The 19435-nt window shown below is 36.6% G+C and overlaps 1 protein-coding gene across 1 annotated transcript in view; it reads right to left on the bottom strand.

Annotated features, from left to right (window-relative positions):
- IRAG2 (inositol 1,4,5-triphosphate receptor associated 2) overlaps positions 1–16091 on the bottom strand; it is a 115324-nt gene extending 99233 nt beyond the window's left edge. The window contains exons 1-3 of the mRNA XM_078150034.1: positions 15538–16091; positions 11704–11823; positions 6316–6496 (exon numbers count right to left, since the gene is read on the bottom strand). Coding sequence (XP_078006160.1) covers positions 6316–6496; positions 11704–11823; positions 15538–16078 — 842 coding nt within the window. The 5' untranslated portion in view covers positions 16079–16091. The remainder of the gene's footprint in view (positions 1–6315; positions 6497–11703; positions 11824–15537) is intronic.
- Positions 16092–19435: the final 3344 nt, after the last annotated feature.

The following is a 19435-nucleotide window of genomic DNA, read 5'->3' on the forward strand; positions in this document are numbered from 1 at the left end:
CCCAATTCCTGCAACAGCTATTCCCCTCTATCACCCCCATGCTACCATATTTTCCATCTCTGTGTCTACTGGCTCATTCCCCACTGCCTACAAACCTACCTTTGTTTCCCTCATTCTGAAAAAAACTGTCTTGATCTTTCCATCCCTGCTAACTATTGTTCTATCTCTTCTGCACTTTGTAGCTAACCTCCTCAAAAAGGTTTTCTACCATAGATACTTCTTTTTCTCTTCTCATTCTTTTTAAAACCCCTCACAATATGGCTTCTGACATTATTATTCCACTAAAATGGCTCTCTCCAAAGTTACTAATTATCTCTTAGTTGCCAAATTCAATAGCCCAAAACTTTATCCTTGTTCTCCTTGACCTCTCTGTGACCTTGGAAACTGTTTATCACTTTTCCCTCCTTCATACTTTCTTCTTTCTAGGTTTAGGGGCACTACTCTTTCCTAGTTTTCCTCCTATCTCTCTGACCTCTCCTTCTCTGTCTCCTTTGCTGGACCCTCCTCCAGACCATGCCCTCTAACTATAGAAGTCCCTCAGGATTCTATCCTACCTCTTCTACCCTCCTGTCTCTACTACTTCACTTGGTTATCTCATCAGCTTCCATGGATTTAATTATCTCTATGCTGATGATTCTCAGTTCTACTTATGCTGTCCTAATCTCTCTGCTGACCTCCAATCTCGCATCTCCAACTACTTTTCAGACATCTCAAAATGAATGTCTAGTAGATGCCTTAAGCTCATTATGTCCAAAATAGAACTCATCATCATTTGCCCCAAACATTCCCCATCTCGTATCTCCCTATTACTGCAGAGGGCATTATCATACTCCCACTTCCTGAGGCCTACATAGGTGTCATTCTTGATTAACTGACGGATGGAGAAAGACCAGGACTCTCAACCTGAGAGCCTCGGGAACAGTAGTGTCCCTTAGGCCACTGGACCTGCTTCCAATTTAGCCCTTACAGCCAATATTGAGGAAAGAAATCATAGTGGAGAAGGGCTCCACCCTCATCATCATTAGCAAAAGCCGCTGGCAAACAGTCAGCAAGGGAAAGATAGGCACAGGAGTTCTAGAGCAGGCAGCATCTTCAGACCAATTGTCCTACTTCCAGCCAAGCCCTCACAGCCATCATCTGGGGAGGCAACTCCAGGGGAAATTGGACCAGTACCTTTCTTCATATGTCTTTTTTAGTTAATTGGGGGGGGGGGAAGGAAGCTAGGTGGTGCAGTGCATAGAGCTCCGGCTTTGGAGTCAGGAGGACCTGAGTTCAAATGGGGCTCAGACACATAACAATTACTAGCTGTGTGACCTCGGGCAAGTCACTTAACCCCATTGCCTAGCAAAATTTAAAAAAATAGTTAATTTGGGCATTTATAATATTCAAAATTACTAATTTGCTCAGTCATTCTTAAAACAATATTGCTGTTACTATATATAATGTTCTCCTGGTTCTGCTCACTTTGATCTTCATTATTTTGTACAAATCTTTCCATGTTTTTTCCAAGATCATTGAGCTCATCATCTCCCACAGCACACCAACATTACATCACAATCACACACCACAACTTGTTCAGCCATTCCCCAATTGATGGACATCCCTGCAACTTCTAGTTCTTTGCCACCACAAAGAGAGCTGCTATAAACATTTTAGAACATATAGGTTCCTTTCTTCCTTCTCTAATCATCTTTGGAAACAGATCCAGCAGTGGTATTGCTGGGTCAAAGGGCATAGGTAGTTTAATAACTCTTTGGGCATAATTCAGATTGCTCTCCAAAATGGTTAGATCAGTTCACAATTCCACCTACAATGAACCAGTACTATGTTATGGAAATGCTTGTTTTATTCCATAAATTAAAAATAAGTAAAAAAAAAATTTAAAGGTTAAAAAAAAAAAGAAAATGGATGAGCCCTTCCCACCAACTATCAATCATTTGGTATTCACAGGGCACTCAAACCATTCTATCTGAAGCAGCATAGCACTCTGAGGGGAAGATGGGGCATGTTCCAGGAAAGTCTACAAACCATCACTACCTTGACCACCATCTCCCATGTTAGAGACAGCCCAGGGCCCTGATCCAAGAAACTTGAAAATAGCAACACTTCTAGCCCTATTTCAATAGCAACCCGTAGCCTTAGTTCTTTCTTGGGAAGGAACTTGTGTGGAAATGCAACCTAGCAATTGCTCCTGCAGGTGCTACAAAAACAGCTACTAAAGACACAGAAAAAAAGAGTTCTTGGTACTGTCAAATGGTTTAACATTAGAAACTGGCAGGATTTTACCAGTGGAAATCCATTAAAGAAAAAGCATTACCATCTGCTTTGCTACTTCACTGTAAGAATCATGGGACCTTTTCATCTGACTTTCAGCTGATACTTTCCATATGTTGTTGTCTCACTCAATGGAATGAGTTCCACGAAAGCAGAGATTGTCTTACTTTTCTATTTATATTCCCAGTAACTAATCGAGAGCTTTGCACATAGTAAGTGCTTAATAAATACTTCATTCACTTATTCATTTAACATTCTATTATTCTATGAATAGAATAACATTCTCCTATTCATAGAAAGCAGTGTATAAGCAAAGTGTCAAAATAAATCAGTGCCAATAAATGGTATTTATAACATTCATTGATGTTTAGCAAAGGAGGAACTCAGCAGGCTTATAGGGGTCAAGAAATAGGACTTGAGCTGAGTCTTGAAGAAGTAGGACTTAGTAGATAAAAAGGAGAGAAAAGGGGCATTTTACTATGAGGAAGAATGGCTTCTGCATGGAAATGAACACAGTACATCATAGCAATGGGGAGAAGACTAGTCTATTTGAATTGCAAGATTTGTATTGTTAAGTAATGGGAGATAAGTTTGGACAGGTAAGTAGAACCATATTAAGGAAGTCCCTGAACATCAGGCTGATTAATCTGGACTTGCTGCTAGGTGATGAGAATCTACTGGAAGCTTCTGAGCAAGAAGATAAAGCAATGGATTTGACCTTTTAGGAAGACTTGTCTTCTGGCTTTTTGTAGGATAAATTGAAGGTAGGGAAAGATTAGAAACAAGAACATCATTTAGGAAATGATTGCACTAGCCTATCTATGAAGTGCTGGGGGTCCAGACTAAGATAATACCATTAGAGTGGAGAGGAAGTAACAGACTCAACATTTAAGGATCTTTCAAAGCAAGAACTAATAGAGCTTTGTGACATACTGAATATATGGCACAGTAGAAAAAGAGTCATATTGCTTCCAAGGTTTTTCTAGCATAACTGGTAAAATGGTGGTGCTACATAAATGGAATCATTCTATAGGATAAGACAGTAAGGTTAACTTAAGGAATTAGGATATTCAAGTGGAAATGCTCTTTTCTAGGTAGTTCATCATTTTACCAAAAAAAAAAAAAACTTCCTTCATTAGCTATTTACAAACATAAGTACCCAAATGGACTATTTTGGGTGCTCAGACTCTTTTTTTTGCTCCTCTACTCCCCATGAAGTACTAATAATAAATAGTTAGATAGTAGGGAGGGAAAAGAAGGAAAGACAGAAGGAAAAATGTGAAGAAAAGGACCTGAATAACACAAATCTTCAGTACAGTGATAAAGAATTTATTTTCATTGAAAATTAACTTTGGTAGCTCAAATGACATTTCATATTCAAGTTATTTGCTCTTTTGTTTTACACCTAAGCACATAATTTCCAAGTAGTTACTTTGTTATTTCAGTTACCCACTGCCAATAACCTACACATCATGCTTTTGACTCCTGTTAATTCTTTTTTTAAGCTGCTAGAAAAAAAGTTCTTAGTTTATATATTTGTTAGAAGAATCCATAGAGATGTGCTTCTCTTTAAGCTTTGTTGATGATAGATGAATATGGAAGTTGAATATGACAAGAAGTTCACACCAGCATTCCTATCTTATCACCTTATCTAATTCTCGAGTTCATTATTGCTTTTCATATTTTATGCCTCTCACTAAATCCCACTTTTTTTTTTCTTATACATTTAGCATACAAATGTGTACTGTTTGGCTCTCTACATCTTATCTTCATTCTTTTAAAAATGATTTGCTAGAAAGTTAACGTTAAATGTCATAAGGAACACCTTAACTTTATTTGCAAATTTGTCGTTCAGTCATTTCAGTTGTGTCCAGCTCTTCGTGACCTCAGTTGGGGCTTTCTTGGCAGAGATACTGGAATGTTCGCCATTTCCTTTTCCAGCTCATTTTACAGATGAGGAAAACGAGACAAGCAGGATTAAGTGAATTGCCTTGAGTACCACAGCTAGCAAGTGGCTAAGGCCAGATTTGAACTCAGGAAGATAAGTCTTCCTAATAAGTCCAGGCTCAGTGCTCTATTCACTCTGCCACCTATCTGCTTTTATTTGCAAATACTTGCATTCAAATCAATTAATTTCAAGGCATAAACTACCTCATCTTTTCAGTCACTCCCTCTAAGCCTCTATCAGAATTTTTTCTCTACACATCATCATTCATTTTTCCTCATAGTCAAAGTGTGCAAGTGGTTCTTTTGGTACTGTTTTTTTCTGCTTGGTATTATTTCACAAAGGTCTTTCCAAATTTTTTGTATCCTACACATTTGAAATATATTGCTTTTCATTATAGTATTCCTTTATATGACTGCACTGAAACTTAACTACCTATTCACCTATTGTTAGACAGTTAGGTTGTTTCAAGTTTTTTTTTCAATTATAAATAATAGTTTAAAAAATCTTTGAACAGATAGCTTTTTTGTTCCATTTTTGATAACACTCAGAGGATACATACCCAACAATGGAATTACTGAGTCAATGATAATTGTTTCTGTGTCTTTTACTACAGTGCTTAAAAAAAAAGATTCTACTAATTTGCAATTCCACCAGACACGTAGGAGTGTACCTATTTATCCACAATTCCACTGTTACCAAACATCCTAATTTTTAATCATTCTTACCAATTTGATGGTTATGAGATGATACTTCAATGTTGTTTTGATTCATATCTTCTTGATTAGTAAAACTGAACATTCTCCAGATGACTATTAACAATTTGCATTTTCTCTTTTGAAAAATCTGTCTACATGTTTTGACCATTTATCAGTTGATTAGTAGGAGTTGTAATTTTTTAGCAGTTCCCCATATATTTTAGATACATTTTTTGGGGGCTGGCTTAATTGGTATAAGTATTTTGCCCAACCTGTGGGGCACACACACACACACACACACACACACACACACACACACACACACACACATATATATATGCAAATATAAGTAAATCTCTGTCAATTAATTCTAATTGTTTAAAAGAATAATGAGGCCAGGTGGGGTGGTGGCCTGAGAGAGAACTGGTGGGTTGAAGGATTGAAGGTCACAGTGAGGATGAAAGGCAGTGTTTGGTCAGGAAAGGCTAGAAGTAGAAAGGCAATAGAATGTGGTCAGGTAAGGGAATTTCACAATTCCTGAACATGGATGTGGTGCTTTTGAGGTTAATGGCAAGAACAAAGGAATGACCATCTTTTTTTTTTTAAGATGCTTTAAAGGTGTTTTGTAAAACATGTTTTCAACCTCTATCAACAGGGAAACAGCTAACAATGGTAACAATGAAGGCAGCAGAGTCAAGTACATAGGTACCCTATGACCCAGGTACCACTTGGTTTCCATTCTTTTACCACATTTAGCGTTGCCATATCTCTCCTTCTTCCTATTCCCTTTAATGTCCTCTTCCTCTCTTCTTCCTACTTATGCCTAGTATCTAGAAGTATTATCTATAACTATTTGAGTAGCTAATAGTTACCATTTATTTAGAGCTTCAAGGTACACAAAGTGCTTTACAAATATCACCTCATTTTCTTCTCACAGCAATTCAAAGAGATAGATGCCATTATTCTTCCCACTTTATAAATGAGGAAAGTGAAACTGAGTGAATTGTTTAGAGTCACATGGCTGGTAAGTGTCTAATGCTGGATTTAAATTCATGTCTTCCTGACTTCAGTTTTAGTATTTTATTCTCTGCACCATCTAGCTGCTTATAGTTAAAAAGTAGCAGAGCCCTGATTTAGCTGGGGTAGAAGCCCCCCAAAACTGGTTACTGTTAAAGAGTATCATAAATTTGCTTAACTCCTATGGTTCAATTCTTTTGTATGTAAAATGGTGATTTTTGCCTAGTCACTCTATCAAAAGGGCAGTTCTAAAGCTGAGCAACACAACACAGTATTTTACAAGCTGCTCATAAAATAGGGATAAATGTTAGATATATCAGCTGTCATAGGAATTAAAGCAGAAACTCATGAAAATACTTATCAGCAATAGTCACAAATTACCATCTGTTTCTATAATCTGCTATCCATTCTTTCATAACAGCACAGTAAGTCTCCAAATCCACAAACAGATCTCTCTTTTCAGGGTCAAATATTGTCCATAGTTCTTCAAGGTCACTGTCTTCACAGTCCCAGTTAGTTATGAGTCTCAAGTAATCCATTATTTTAGAAATGGCTACTTTGCCTTCTGAAAAGGAGAAAGAAAATAACTTTAAAGCAAAAATTCCAACATGCAGTTCAAGAAACATATATGATATTTTAGGTACTAGTGACATAAAGTTGAAAAATTACAGCCCCTGTCCTTAAGGAACCTGCAATCAAACAGGAGAAGGAGACACACACTCAAAATAGGATAAAATGAAATAAATGCATAAGGGAAGTAAAACAGAGAAGCATAAGTGATTTAAGAAGGGCAGATGTGTCAATTTTCAAAAAGAAGGAAGAGAGTCTGTAAACTATAGGCAAGTGAGTTCGACTTCAATTCCTAGCAAAATGCTAGAATATATATATATATATATATATATATATATATATATATATATATATTTATTTATTTATTTATTTTATTAATTAATTTATTTTGAATTATCAACAATCACTTCCATAAGCTTTTGAGTTTCAAATTTTTCTCCCCCACCCTCTCCACCTCCCTTCCCCAAGGTGGCGCACAATCTGATATATGCTACATAAATATATTCCCATTAAACATATTTTCATATTAGTGATGTTGTAAGGAAGAATTAGAACCAATAGGAGAAACCACCAGAAAGAGGAAACAAAACACAACAGAAGAAAAAACACATAGCAAATAGTATGCTTTGATCTGCATTCAAACTCCATAGTTCTTTCTTTGGATGTGGATAGCATTTTCTATCATGAGGCCTTTGGAGATGTCTTAGATCCTTACATTGATGAGAAGGGTTAACTTTATCAATATTAATCATCACACAACATGGTTGTTATTGTGTACAGCGTTCTCCTGGTTCTGCTCTCTTCACTCAGCATCAGACCATATTAGTCTTTCCAGTTTTTTCTGAAGTCAGCCTGTTCATCATTTCTTATAGCACAATAATATTCCATTATATACATACACCACAACTTGTTCAGCCATTCCGCAGTTGATGGGCAACCTCTCAATTTCCAATCTAAAATGTGTTTGCAAGAAGTTGCTTATAGTGACTGTATGAAAAGGAAGCAGTGAAAACTATGACAATATAGCTCTTTCAAGAGGCTAACTTCATTTCCTTTTTTAAGAGTTATTAGACTGTTTGGATTACACCACAAAATTGACAGAAAATTAAAGAAAACACAAGATCCCACTATGTTTGCTGTTCATTGACTATAAAAATTGTGTGTTTGGTATAGCAAAAGGCCACTTTAATGGTGATATTTCAGTAAGGTATCCCTCTAGGCATATTTCAAAATCATACAAAATTCATAGAAAGCTGTAATAGCAGAAAATGTTATCTGTTGACCCTTTAATTATTATATTATTAGAATATATTGTTTCATAATGTATTATTATAAGTATTTCACCTACATTAATTCTATTTGCTTAAAAGAATATTAAGGCTAGTGCAGAGGTGATGGCCTATGACAGAACTAAGGGGTCAAAGGATTTAAGGTCACAGCATAGACCAAGAGCAGGGTTTGGTAAGGGAAGGCAGTCAGATAAAGGGATTTTGGAATTCTTGAACGTGGAGGTGGCATAAATGTGGCATGAAACAGGAAAGCCTCACTTTTCATAGGTGTTTGTCATGGCCATGGAAAAGATTCAAGACAGAATACAAGGAAAGAAAGGGTTCCCTATCAATACTGAGGAACTCCAGATGCTTCGATTAATGAATACCATGATACCATTGAAGTTCAATCCCTAATGCTTTGTGTCTCCAGAATATTATTCCTTCTGAGCTTGCTAACTGAAAACCATAATATCTAAATGCCTTGCTTTCACAGGAAACATGGTCACACATGGATGAAAAATATCCAAGCTATGATAAGCAGTAGGATATATAACTGATAGAACTCATGCATCAGTCCAATATCTGCAGACAGTAAAAATGGACGATGAGATGGGCACAGAATTGAACCAAAAGAGAAAAATGGGTTGGATTGCCTTTGGGAAATGGCAAAGTTCTTTTAATGACTCCAAGCTTCTCAGTGGAATATTATTTTAAAACACCAGTATGCTTCCAGTGATCTAGTATGGCTGCAAGTCATAGAACACTACATTCTCTAAAGAAATATAGGTGATTTCTAAGAAGGCAACGTCCTCTTAGAAAAACACATGGTAGGTGTGAGCAAGCTACATATTAAAAATAAGGGATTCTGCAAGAGAACCTGTGTAAATGATGTCATCAAAGAATGCAGGGTCAAAAAAGAAGGGTAGGTTATGTGGTGAGAATAAAGGATAACTAGTAGATGGTTCTTGCTGTTTATTGGTATCTTTGTAATACAAAGAGAATGTGAGAAAGGCTTCTGGCCATCCCTTTGCCTCTCTCCCGTAACCATTGTAAACTTAGGAGAGGTCATAGGTATGATTCATTTTGATGAATAAATAGGAATAGGCTGAGATACCTGAGGTTTTTTTGGAGAGAATATCCAAATCATAATTTATCTAGATTTCGGTGAAGCATTTGACAAAGTTTCTCAAGACATACTGGTAGATAAATGAAAATATATGGATAGTCTAGACAGTAGTATAATTAGGTAGAGTTACAACCAGTTGAATGACTTAGATGCATAAAGCAGTCATTTATAGCGTGATGTCAATATGGAAGCAGAATACCCAAGGGATCTGTTCTGGCCCTGTGCTGTTTAATATTTTTAACAGTGATTCAGATAAAGACACTAATCGCACGTTTAGCAAACCTGCAGATGACATAAAATAAGAGGGTGGGGGGTAGTTGAGACACTGGATAACAGAGTCAGGATCCAAAAGTTCTCAGTTGCCTGTAACTGTGGGACAAATAGAATAAGTAGAAAGTTAATAAGGCTGAATGTAAATTGTTAACCTTAGGTTTAAAAAAAAAATTGACTTTACAAGTCAAATACGGGGAGAGGCCTAGTAGGGGAGAAGAAATATACACTAAGCTTCCTGCCACCTATACTAGGCTAGTTTTTCCTCTAAAAAGGTAATGAAACCATCATCAAGACTCAATAAGCTGGAAATCAAAGGCATGCCCATCGATTGGGGAATGGTTAAACAAGCTGTGGTATATGATTGTGATGGAATATTATTGTTCTATGAGAAGTGACAAGCAGATTTCTGAAAAACCTCGAAAGACTTACATGAACTGATTGATGCAAAGCAAAATGAGCAGAATCAGGAGAATGTTGTACTTAGTAACCACAGTATTGTCTGATGAAGAACTGTGAATGACTTAGCTATTCTCAGCAATACAATGATCCAAGACAATCCCAAAGGACTAATGATGAAGCATACTATCTGCCTCCAGAGAAAGAACTGATATTGTCTGAATAGACTGAAGCATGCTATTTTTCACTTTATTTCATTCTCTTTCTTTTGAGTCTCTGACAAAATGACCAATATGGAAATGTTTTATGTTATTGTGTGCGCGTGCACACACACACACACACACACACACACACACACACACACACACACACACACATATATACATATATATGTAAAATTTGCATCTGATTGTTTAACATCTCGGGGAGGTGAGAAGGGAGGGTAGGATAGAATTTGGAACTCAAAAATTGTAAAAAACAAACCCCAAATGTTAAAAAAAATTTAGGATGTAATTGGGGGAAAAATAAAATGTATTAGAAAGTTCTTCATACAAAAAAAGACTTAATTAGCTCAGGACATTGCTGTAGTTTCTTGTGTCCTACATACAAAATCCAGTGCAGGAAGAATCAAGAACTTCTCTAAGGCTCAACACATGTTTCTGACTAGTGTGCCAGTATGGCCCATGCAAAAGCAGGGGAACCTTGCTCAGTTGAATCAATGCTGCATCCTTGCTGAATAAATTTTCCATGCTATGACTAAGTAAACTTTCTTTTCTTAACAGTAGTCAGATGGACTATGAGTATCTCTAATCCTGAGCCTGAACCACTGGACCTGCCTGTGTAAAGCCTGGCCTGCAGCATTTGGTGATAGTTGAAGAATTAGATCACAACGACCTCACTGAATTAGGGAAGGATCAGTAGAACAGTGACACCTAACTCAAATAGAATGGAAGCCACTAATGCAAGCTGCATGTTGACTTAATTTTAAAATGTAATATTTATTTGATTTTTATTTATAATGTTAAATATTTCCCAATTACATTTTAATCTGTAATTAAAATTACATTTTAATCTGGCCATACTTAGTATGTTGTAAGCTGCATGTGGCCCATGAACCCTGTGTTGTACACCTCTTATGTGAAAGGAGATATGCCAGGGATAACTGAAGACCCTGATTCAGAAGCCCTGTGACCTGAGGCTTCTGTGATAGTTCTGGCTCTGTACTGTAACATGTCTACCACTGACCCTGGGGAGATAAAAGGGTAAACTGTGGGCATCTACCAATCTGAAACAGATGTACATTTACATACTTAAGAACCATAACCTGCAGATGATAAGTGCTACAAATATTCATTTATTGAATTTACATAATTTTTAGATGGGAGGGGTAGGCCTATCAACCATAGTAATTTTGGGCTTTTCCTAGTTACTGTACTGTTGGAATTGTCTAAGAACTGTGCTGAAAGTAGTGAATGGAACTTTCCATATAGCATTTGGGAAACCATTGGGAATGGTGCCACCTGGACTTGGATGGGGTTCTTTGGTTTAAGGCACTGGGAGAGGCATTTGAAAGCATATTGCTGGATCCTTTCTAGGGACCTAGAAACCTTTCTTGAATTGGAGATACAGACAAATAAGCCAAATGCATTCTTGCTGGTTTGCTGAGGATGGTGAGAGTGGAGTTGAGGGCGGGGTTTATGCTGAATCAGTTCAAAAGGAGAAATGGCACATACTTCTGTGAACTTAAACTGAAACTCCCAATGACAGATGGATGAGGGACCTCCACAAACCCCTGTGCAAGCCCAAGCATGGCAGAAACTCTTACTGTCCAAAGTACATGAAGAGTCAAGAACTCCTCCCTCAGAAAAGGGTAGACCCACATGGACAACACAGAGATAGAAAAGCTGAACTCAACTGAATCAATGCTGTATCCCTTCCAAATATTCTTTCCTTACTATGTTTAAATAAATAGATCTCCTTTGAGCTATTGAATTGTTTGCAAGTACCTTATTTTGTTGCAATTTTGAACATAAAATACTGGAACAGCCTGAATCAGGCTCCAAAATTCCAAAACTAAGTACTCCAGAGTTAATATATGTAATTATACATAAGAGTAGAAAAAATTAAACATACCTCTGTGTTTTTCATCACAATCATAAAAAATACTTGTTAGTAGTTGTTCTTCACAGATCTGACTAACATTTTGGATCATATTTCCTTTATCAACATCAGTTCCTAGTTTCCATTCTGGCCCTATTGATCAAAAGAAATAATAATAATGATTTCAGTTGCTTTTCTCTCAGAATCAACAGAATTCCAGGTCTGGATTGGATGTCAGAGGTCATCTGGTCCAACTCATACCTGAAGAAAATGCCCATTATACAACATCAAGAAGTTGTCTTTAAACCTTTACTCAAAGACCTTCAGTGATAGAGGAATCTATTACTTCCAGAGTCAGCCCATTCTACTTTGAAATAGCTCAAGCTACTGGGAAGAATTTTCTTACAGTAAGCTAAAATGTGTTTCTCTGAGACTTCAACTTATTGGTCCTACTCTTATACTCTGTCAAGCAAAATTAGTCTAACTCCCTCTTGTACATAATAGCCTTTTAAATACTTGAAGACTGATATTAACTCTTCCCCTTCTCCTACATGTCTTCTGTTTCCTAGACTAAACATCTTCAGTTTCCTCAAATGCATTTTATAACATGGCCTATGGTTACCTCACCATTCTGGTGTCCTTTATCTGGAAAAACAAAACAAAACAAAATTCCAATTTATCAATTATCTGCCTACCACCCTCAAAAAAATGTGATGCCCAGAGTGAGATATAGACATATACATATGATATGTATACATATATTAAAAATAGATATACACACAAATATATATGTTATACTGTTCAAGAATTTGTTGCCTTTTTAGTGTTATTGTAAAGTTGTTTGGAGGGGAATGTTGGAAAAGTTGGGCTAGAATGCTTCCTCTGCTCTACCAGTTAGGCTCTGCCCCCAGTAATAGATCTGACTTCAGTCTTCTTTTGTTCTCCCTTGATACTGTCTCCTTTCTTCTTCTTATCCACTCCCACTACTTCATTTTTTCACTTATGTGCAGATATCTCCTCAAAATCTTTATATCCAGCCTCAATCTACTGAAGAAAATAACTCCTTAAAAAGCAGAATTGGCTGAATGGCAAAAATAAATATAAAACCTCACTGAAGAAAATAACTCCCTAAAAAGTAGGACATTCATATCTAGGGAGTAGGAAAAAAAAATAACCCAGTGAAAAAAAAGAAAAGGAAAGGAAAGGAAAAGTCTGATAGAGAATTGGAGAACAGCTTCATGGAAGCCAAAAGAAGGAAGAGAAGCAAGAAGTGTGTGTATAGTGAGTGTCAATAGTTTAAATACTACATAAAATTCCAAGAAAATGAGGAACCAGAAAAGCCATTGGATTTTGTTAATTAAGAAATCAGTAATGACATTGGAACAAACACTCCAAGAAGAATGATAAGGATGGAAATTACATTACAAGCGAGTGTAGAATGAAAAAGTAGAGGCATGGGCTGTTCTTTTGAGAAGCTTAATTGTAGAGGAAAGGAAATTTATAGGATGGCAACTTGAAGACATACTAAGGAAAAGAGAATTGTTTTATTGGGTTGTTTTCTAGGATAGGTGAGATTTGAAAATATTAATAGGTAGAGGGGAAGGAACCAGTAAAGAAGGAAAGATTGAAGAAGAGAGCTTAAATAAAGATGCAAAATCAGTTATTGGAAAAAAAGGACACAAAGCTGTGAGGGATCACTAACATACTGGAGGACATCTGGAGCTCTGTGTTCTGCATACCACTTTATAGGACAGCAGACAAGTTAGAAAGCATCTAGAGGGGCAGCTAGGTGGAACAGTGGATAGAGTGCTGGGCCTGGAGTCTGGAAGACTCATCTTCCTGAGTTCAAATCCGGCCTCAGACACTTAGTAGCTGTGTGACCCTAAGCAAGTCACTTAACTTTGGTTTCCTCATCTGTAAAATGGGCTGGAGGAGGAAATGGCAAGCCACTTCAGTATCTTAGCTAAGAAAACCTCAAATAGGGTAATGAAAAGTCAGATACAACAACACATCTAGAGGAAGGTAATCAAATTGGTAACAAGCCTGAATGAAGTTCATACCACACAAAGATCATTTGAAGGAAATGGAGATGTTCTACCAGGGAAAGAAAAGACACCAGAGGAAACATAGTAAGTTTCTTCAAATATCTGATGGACTGTCATGCAGAAGAAGGATTATACGTGTTCTGGAGGACACCTGAGGGTAGAATTGGCAGCAATATCTATCTATCTATCTATCTATCTATCTATCTATCTATCTAGATAGATAGATAGATAGATAGATAGATAGATATAGAAGTTTCAAAGAGGGAAATTTAAGTTTGACATTAGGAAAAAATTCTTAACAACCTGGCTGATCCAGAAGTAGAGCCTTGGACAATATTAGATTCCCTATCATCAGAACCCAGACTGGATGATAACTTGTTAGGGATGTTGTAGAGGGGATCTTGTTTGGGTAAAAATGTTGGAGTAGATGCTGAAGTCCCTTGAGCAGAGGCATTAGCTGACAGTGGATAAAGCCTAGGCCTGCTGTCAGCAAGACCTGAGAATGAATTTGGCCTCAGATACGTATTAGCTGTGTGACCCTGGGCAAGCCACATAAACTTTGACTGCCTCAGTTTCCTCAACTGTAAAATGGATATAATTACAGCAAGTACCTCACAGATTTGCTGTCATGATCGAATGAGACAGAATGTGTAAAGCACTTAGTATTAGTGCCTAGTACCATATAGTAGATGCTTAATAAATGCCTGCTCCCTCTCTTCCCCTGTTCCAACTTGGAAATTCTGTGATTACATATCCTGGGTTCCCTGAAGAATTAGACATTGTTCTAGCTAGTATAAGAACATAGGAAGCTGATTGAGATAAGCAGCATAAGATCCTTGCTTCAGAAAGCTTTTCTCTTTCAGTTTTCTTTTTGCTCATACTTAGCACTGTAGATCAATACAAGTACAATTGCCATGTTAACCATTTAAAAATGATCAGGCCTCTCCAAATGAGCATTGGACTCCAAATTGTGGAGTCCACCTCATTAGCCCACCCTGCACAATGCCCTTTGCCCCCCTTGAAATAATTTGTACATATCTTATATTTACTTATAAGTGTACATTTTTTTTGTCTTCCATAGACTATATGGGAATCCTACAATGACACAATTCTATGAACATATTTCATTTTCACTCATAGATCTTTTTAAGTGGTTGCTTCTAGCAAAGCAGCTAAAATTATTCTGAATTTTGACTTAATTTTCCCCTAATTTCTCCCATGGTCACATTCTGATTTGGTCTTTAAAATGCATATTTTTAAAATCGATGATAGAGGATAACAGGGATAGGAACTAGATTTGTGATCAGCCTAGGAAACTCATCTCTATCAAAACAGATGGGCACCTTCTCTGCAACTTATAGTCTTACAGAGTTGCTAATTCCACTGAGAGGTTAAGTGATTTGTCTAGAGTCATACAGCCAGTCTGTGGCAGAGGTAGGATTTGAAAACAAGTCTTTTTGACTTTAGGGTCGAATCTATTACCTCTAACTACCATGACGCCTCTCCAAGTACATTACTGAAAATTTTAAATATTTCATTCTATATCATTCATTAAGCAGTGTGGTAAGCAATGGGAAATATAAAAAGTAAGGCATAATCCCTGTCCCCAGGGAGTTTATGACATAGACTTCTAGATTCTCAGGTAAGATTTTTTATTTTACAGGAGGAAAAAGAGATAAACATGAAAAATTGAAAGGCAAAATATGAAGGATTCCATCCCCCTGCCCAACTTTAATTGTGCATTTTTTCTTCCTCAAAAATTTTAAAATCAAATAAGGTGAATGCTTTATTTAAAAGAATAAAAATTTCAAAGAATTTTTACCTCTTTCATTCAGTGATAACCTTCTTGCCACCAAAGAAAGGTCAGGGCTTTGATTAGAAATGAAACAAAAATCAGGAGTTGAAGTAATAAGATCATTTCCACAAGGAAAGTCTTTAAATTCATTGCTAGAAGTTAGCTCCCCCTTTCTCACCAAAGACATGAAAGACTTGTGATTCAGTATTGGTGTTCTTGGCTTGAAGATTTCTTCAGGACTTTGGAGAATGAAAGAATGGTTTGCCTTTTCAGGAGAGCTGAGAAGAGAGGTAGAAGACAAAGGCTGAAGATCAGAATCATCAATTTTCTCAAGATTTGAAAAGTAAACTTCTGGTTCACAAGAATGTCCAACAGTCATTTTATTCAGTGTTTCTTCAAAAATTTCCACTGTGTTAGTGTAAATATTATCAAAATTCCTAGAATGAAATCTGACCATCTGAATTGTAGGATGTGAAGACTGGTCTCTCTTCTGTATAGTCTTGATCTTCCTACAAATGCTTTCCACTGGGTTATGATGCTTATTTTTTGCCCATCTTTCAGAAGCCATTGGTGACTTTTTCCTTTGTGTCTAATATTTCTGAAATGTAGATGAAAGTGAATGAGTTTTCAACACATTGGCATGATCTTGGAATCAATTTAGCAATATATGATATATCTTTAAATCAAATTTGAAAGCATAGGAACAAGATTGTTAGATTCTACAGAATGCTTTTTTAAAAATTTAGTTCAATTTCTATCTATAATTCTTATATTTCTAGATTTAAACAAGTAATATCAGGATGTAGGCATGCTAGGCTCCAGATCTTATAATGCAGGAAGGAAGAATTAGGAAAGAGTCAACAATTTACCAGAGATGTTTATCAATTGATAGATATGGAAGTATAGGTGTTAAAGCCTTTCCCAACATCAGCCACGACATAGATTCCATTTGAGCCTTTAAAAAGAATTTATATATATAGACAATTTAAAGAAATAAAATATCAGAAAAGATGAAGCATATAACAGTACTTTGTACATGTCTTATACAAATTATCAAAATAAATGAGAGGAACATCTTGGAAGAATGGGTGATGATAGAATATGACAATTCTCTAGGACAATAATACAGGAAAAACTGAAAGAATAAATCTATCCTGACAATAAAGAATCATGCAACTTCTTAAGCAGAAAGGAATTTAGAGATTATTGATGCAGTCTGGGGATTTTTAACCTGGCTTAAATGACCTTGTTTTTAAAAATATTTTGATAAGTATATTTCAATATAATTGGTTTCCTTTATAATCATATGTATTTTATTTTATGCCTTTAAAAACATGATTCTGAGAGACAGTCCCTAGGATCCATCAGATTGCCAAAAGGACTTATCACACACCAAAAAGGTCAAATAGCCTGATCTAGTCCAACTCATTCATGTGACTTTATTATAAGTGAAGGCTGGATAAGGGATGATGGCCCCTTGGGTCCCTTCTATCTCTGAAATTCTGTGAGCCTGTCATATGAGATCCAGAGAAGAGGCAAAGAGATTGGCACTAGGACCCTAGTTTTCTAAAAATAACACCATTGCTATTTAACAGGCCTGTAATTGCATACCATATAATAAATTCTATGAAAATGAAAGTGAAACTATTCTATTTTATATCCTAGTCAAGCTAAAGAGAGCTATAGTCTGCCTTAAAATATTTTTAATACTTACAATACATGGAAATTTCCTTTTTTTTTTTTTGCATTTTGGGCACAAAAGAGGCGGGTAAGATGATTAAAAGAATAATAGAAGACCTAGAAACACACTCAGGCTCCCCAAACTCATGGCCACTGGTCTGATAATAAGCCTCATTAATTTAACATCCAACTTTCCCTTCTTTATGGAGGCTGTGGCCACTCCACCCCCCAAAACCAGGAATTCAATCTCTTCTCACTTTTACCTTAGACTTCCCAACTTCCTTCAAAGCTCAGTTCATGAAAATAGATCTAGAAAATACACCAGTCCAACCCCTGATTGGGAAATCCAAGAAAAAAAATTACAGTGAGTTTTTTTCTCAGCCCAGGTCAGGATAGGGAGTCAGACAGAGAGGTTTGTGGATGCTGGGATGCCATCTAGCCAGGAAAGGCAGTGAGGAACATGCAAGCACAATAAGGAGCTGTCCACAGACACACACAGAGGGATCTGATCTTGTGCAAGGTGTGAAAACAGGGGTCAACTGTAGGTTCACTACCAGGTTCCTGGTCACAGATCCAGAGTAGAATGAGGCAAGGACCTGTGCCTAGGGGTGGTGTTCCAAGGGCAAATAGGGATGTGGACCTAGAAAGGAGTGGATCCAGAAGCAAGCAGCAGTTATGTGGTTCTGGCCCCAGGAACAGAGCAGGATCTCAGATCCAGCTTCCAGCCCAGTCTGAAGTCTTCAATGGTTAGAATAACCAGAGCCGTAATCCCAGACCAAAAGGGAACCTGCAGTTCTGCCACATTGCCAGCTGGAAAGCTTTCCAGCTGGCAATGATGGCTGACCAGTAGCTGCTGTGTTGTGTTATACTTTTTATTTATTTTGTCAAGCACTTCCCAATTACATTTTAATCTTGTTCAGGCTGCACTTGTTCAGGCTGCAGATGACTGACTTGTGGCTGGCAGTCAGCCTGAGATAGACACCTCTGCTATAGAAAATAGGTTGCATAGGTTTTGTGCCTCTTTCATCCTGGTCCCACAGTAATGCTTAGAATAATGAGATACAGAGTAGCAACTAAATCAGTGGTAATAAAATGGACAGAAAACAAAAACTTAAAAATGAAAAGAACCTCTCTGACCTACATGAGCTTCTAGAGTAACAGAGACCAACATAACCGATTATTTTAGTCTACATTATCCTACTACTCTATTTTTTTCTCTCCTGTGACGTTCACAGAATCATTGTCACCTTTACTGTTAACATCATTTTTGATATGTCAAATTTCACGACTTGTTGAGTTAGTATCAGCCTCTTATGAGCCATCTCCCTGATCAAATACAAGCCAAAGTTAAAGTTCCTGATGCACAGCAACATTCCAATCAATTCCAATTTAGCTGGTGCAAAAAAGAGATCCAAATGAGGAATGGCATTTTTTAAATTGGCTTAATAAATCCATATTAATTTCACCTACTTATTAATTTGAAAGGCTTAAAACTTCTAAACCAAAAAGTTTTATTTTTAAAAATCTGTAGGCATGCAGGGGATTTATTTTCTCGTAAGTTCAAAATGGCGCATAGGTTTTTTTCCCCCCATAAATCATTTGCAAGCAGGCTGATTCTTAAAAATTATGTTTTTCAAGAGGCATTTTAGAATTCTCAATTGCTCAAAGCAGTTTACCATATCTGGCAGAAGCAATACTTCCAACTTTCTCCTTTCTTTGCAGAGATGGGGGACCAAGGGTGTGGGACACTATAATGTCAGAGTTTATTAATGTGTTGGTTAGTTTTGCTAAACTTTTTGTTCTTTGTTATAATGTCAGTGATGCAAAACCCAAAGATATCAATGAAACATATTTTTTAAAAACAAGAAAAACTATTCTGTTGCTATTCAAAGGGAAAAAAGGAAATAAGGATTCTTATTCTATAGGAACATACAGATAAATAACATAGAAGAATGATTTAAGCTGATAATTCTCCACACAGAATGACTAATTTTGAGTTGGAAAGAATTTCAGCTCCTCCAATCTCTTTGAGAAACAAACTTTTTCTTTCTTAGCATGACTGAAAATTTGATTCTATGCCCAAAGCAGATGTCATATTGCATTCTACATTTTAAAACCAATGCATGGGAGTATCATCCATCAAAATCTAGTAGATTTTAGAAACTTATTTAAAAAAAACACTTAGAAAAACAAGAATTCCATTTCAACTTAGACAATATCATGTAAGATGCCCTGGTTGTGAAAA

Source organism: Phascolarctos cinereus, unplaced genomic scaffold, assembly GCF_003287225.1.
Source record: "Phascolarctos cinereus isolate Bilbo 61053 unplaced genomic scaffold, phaCin_HiC Scaffold_1;HRSCAF=81, whole genome shotgun sequence".
NCBI lineage: Eukaryota > Metazoa > Chordata > Mammalia > Diprotodontia > Phascolarctidae > Phascolarctos > Phascolarctos cinereus.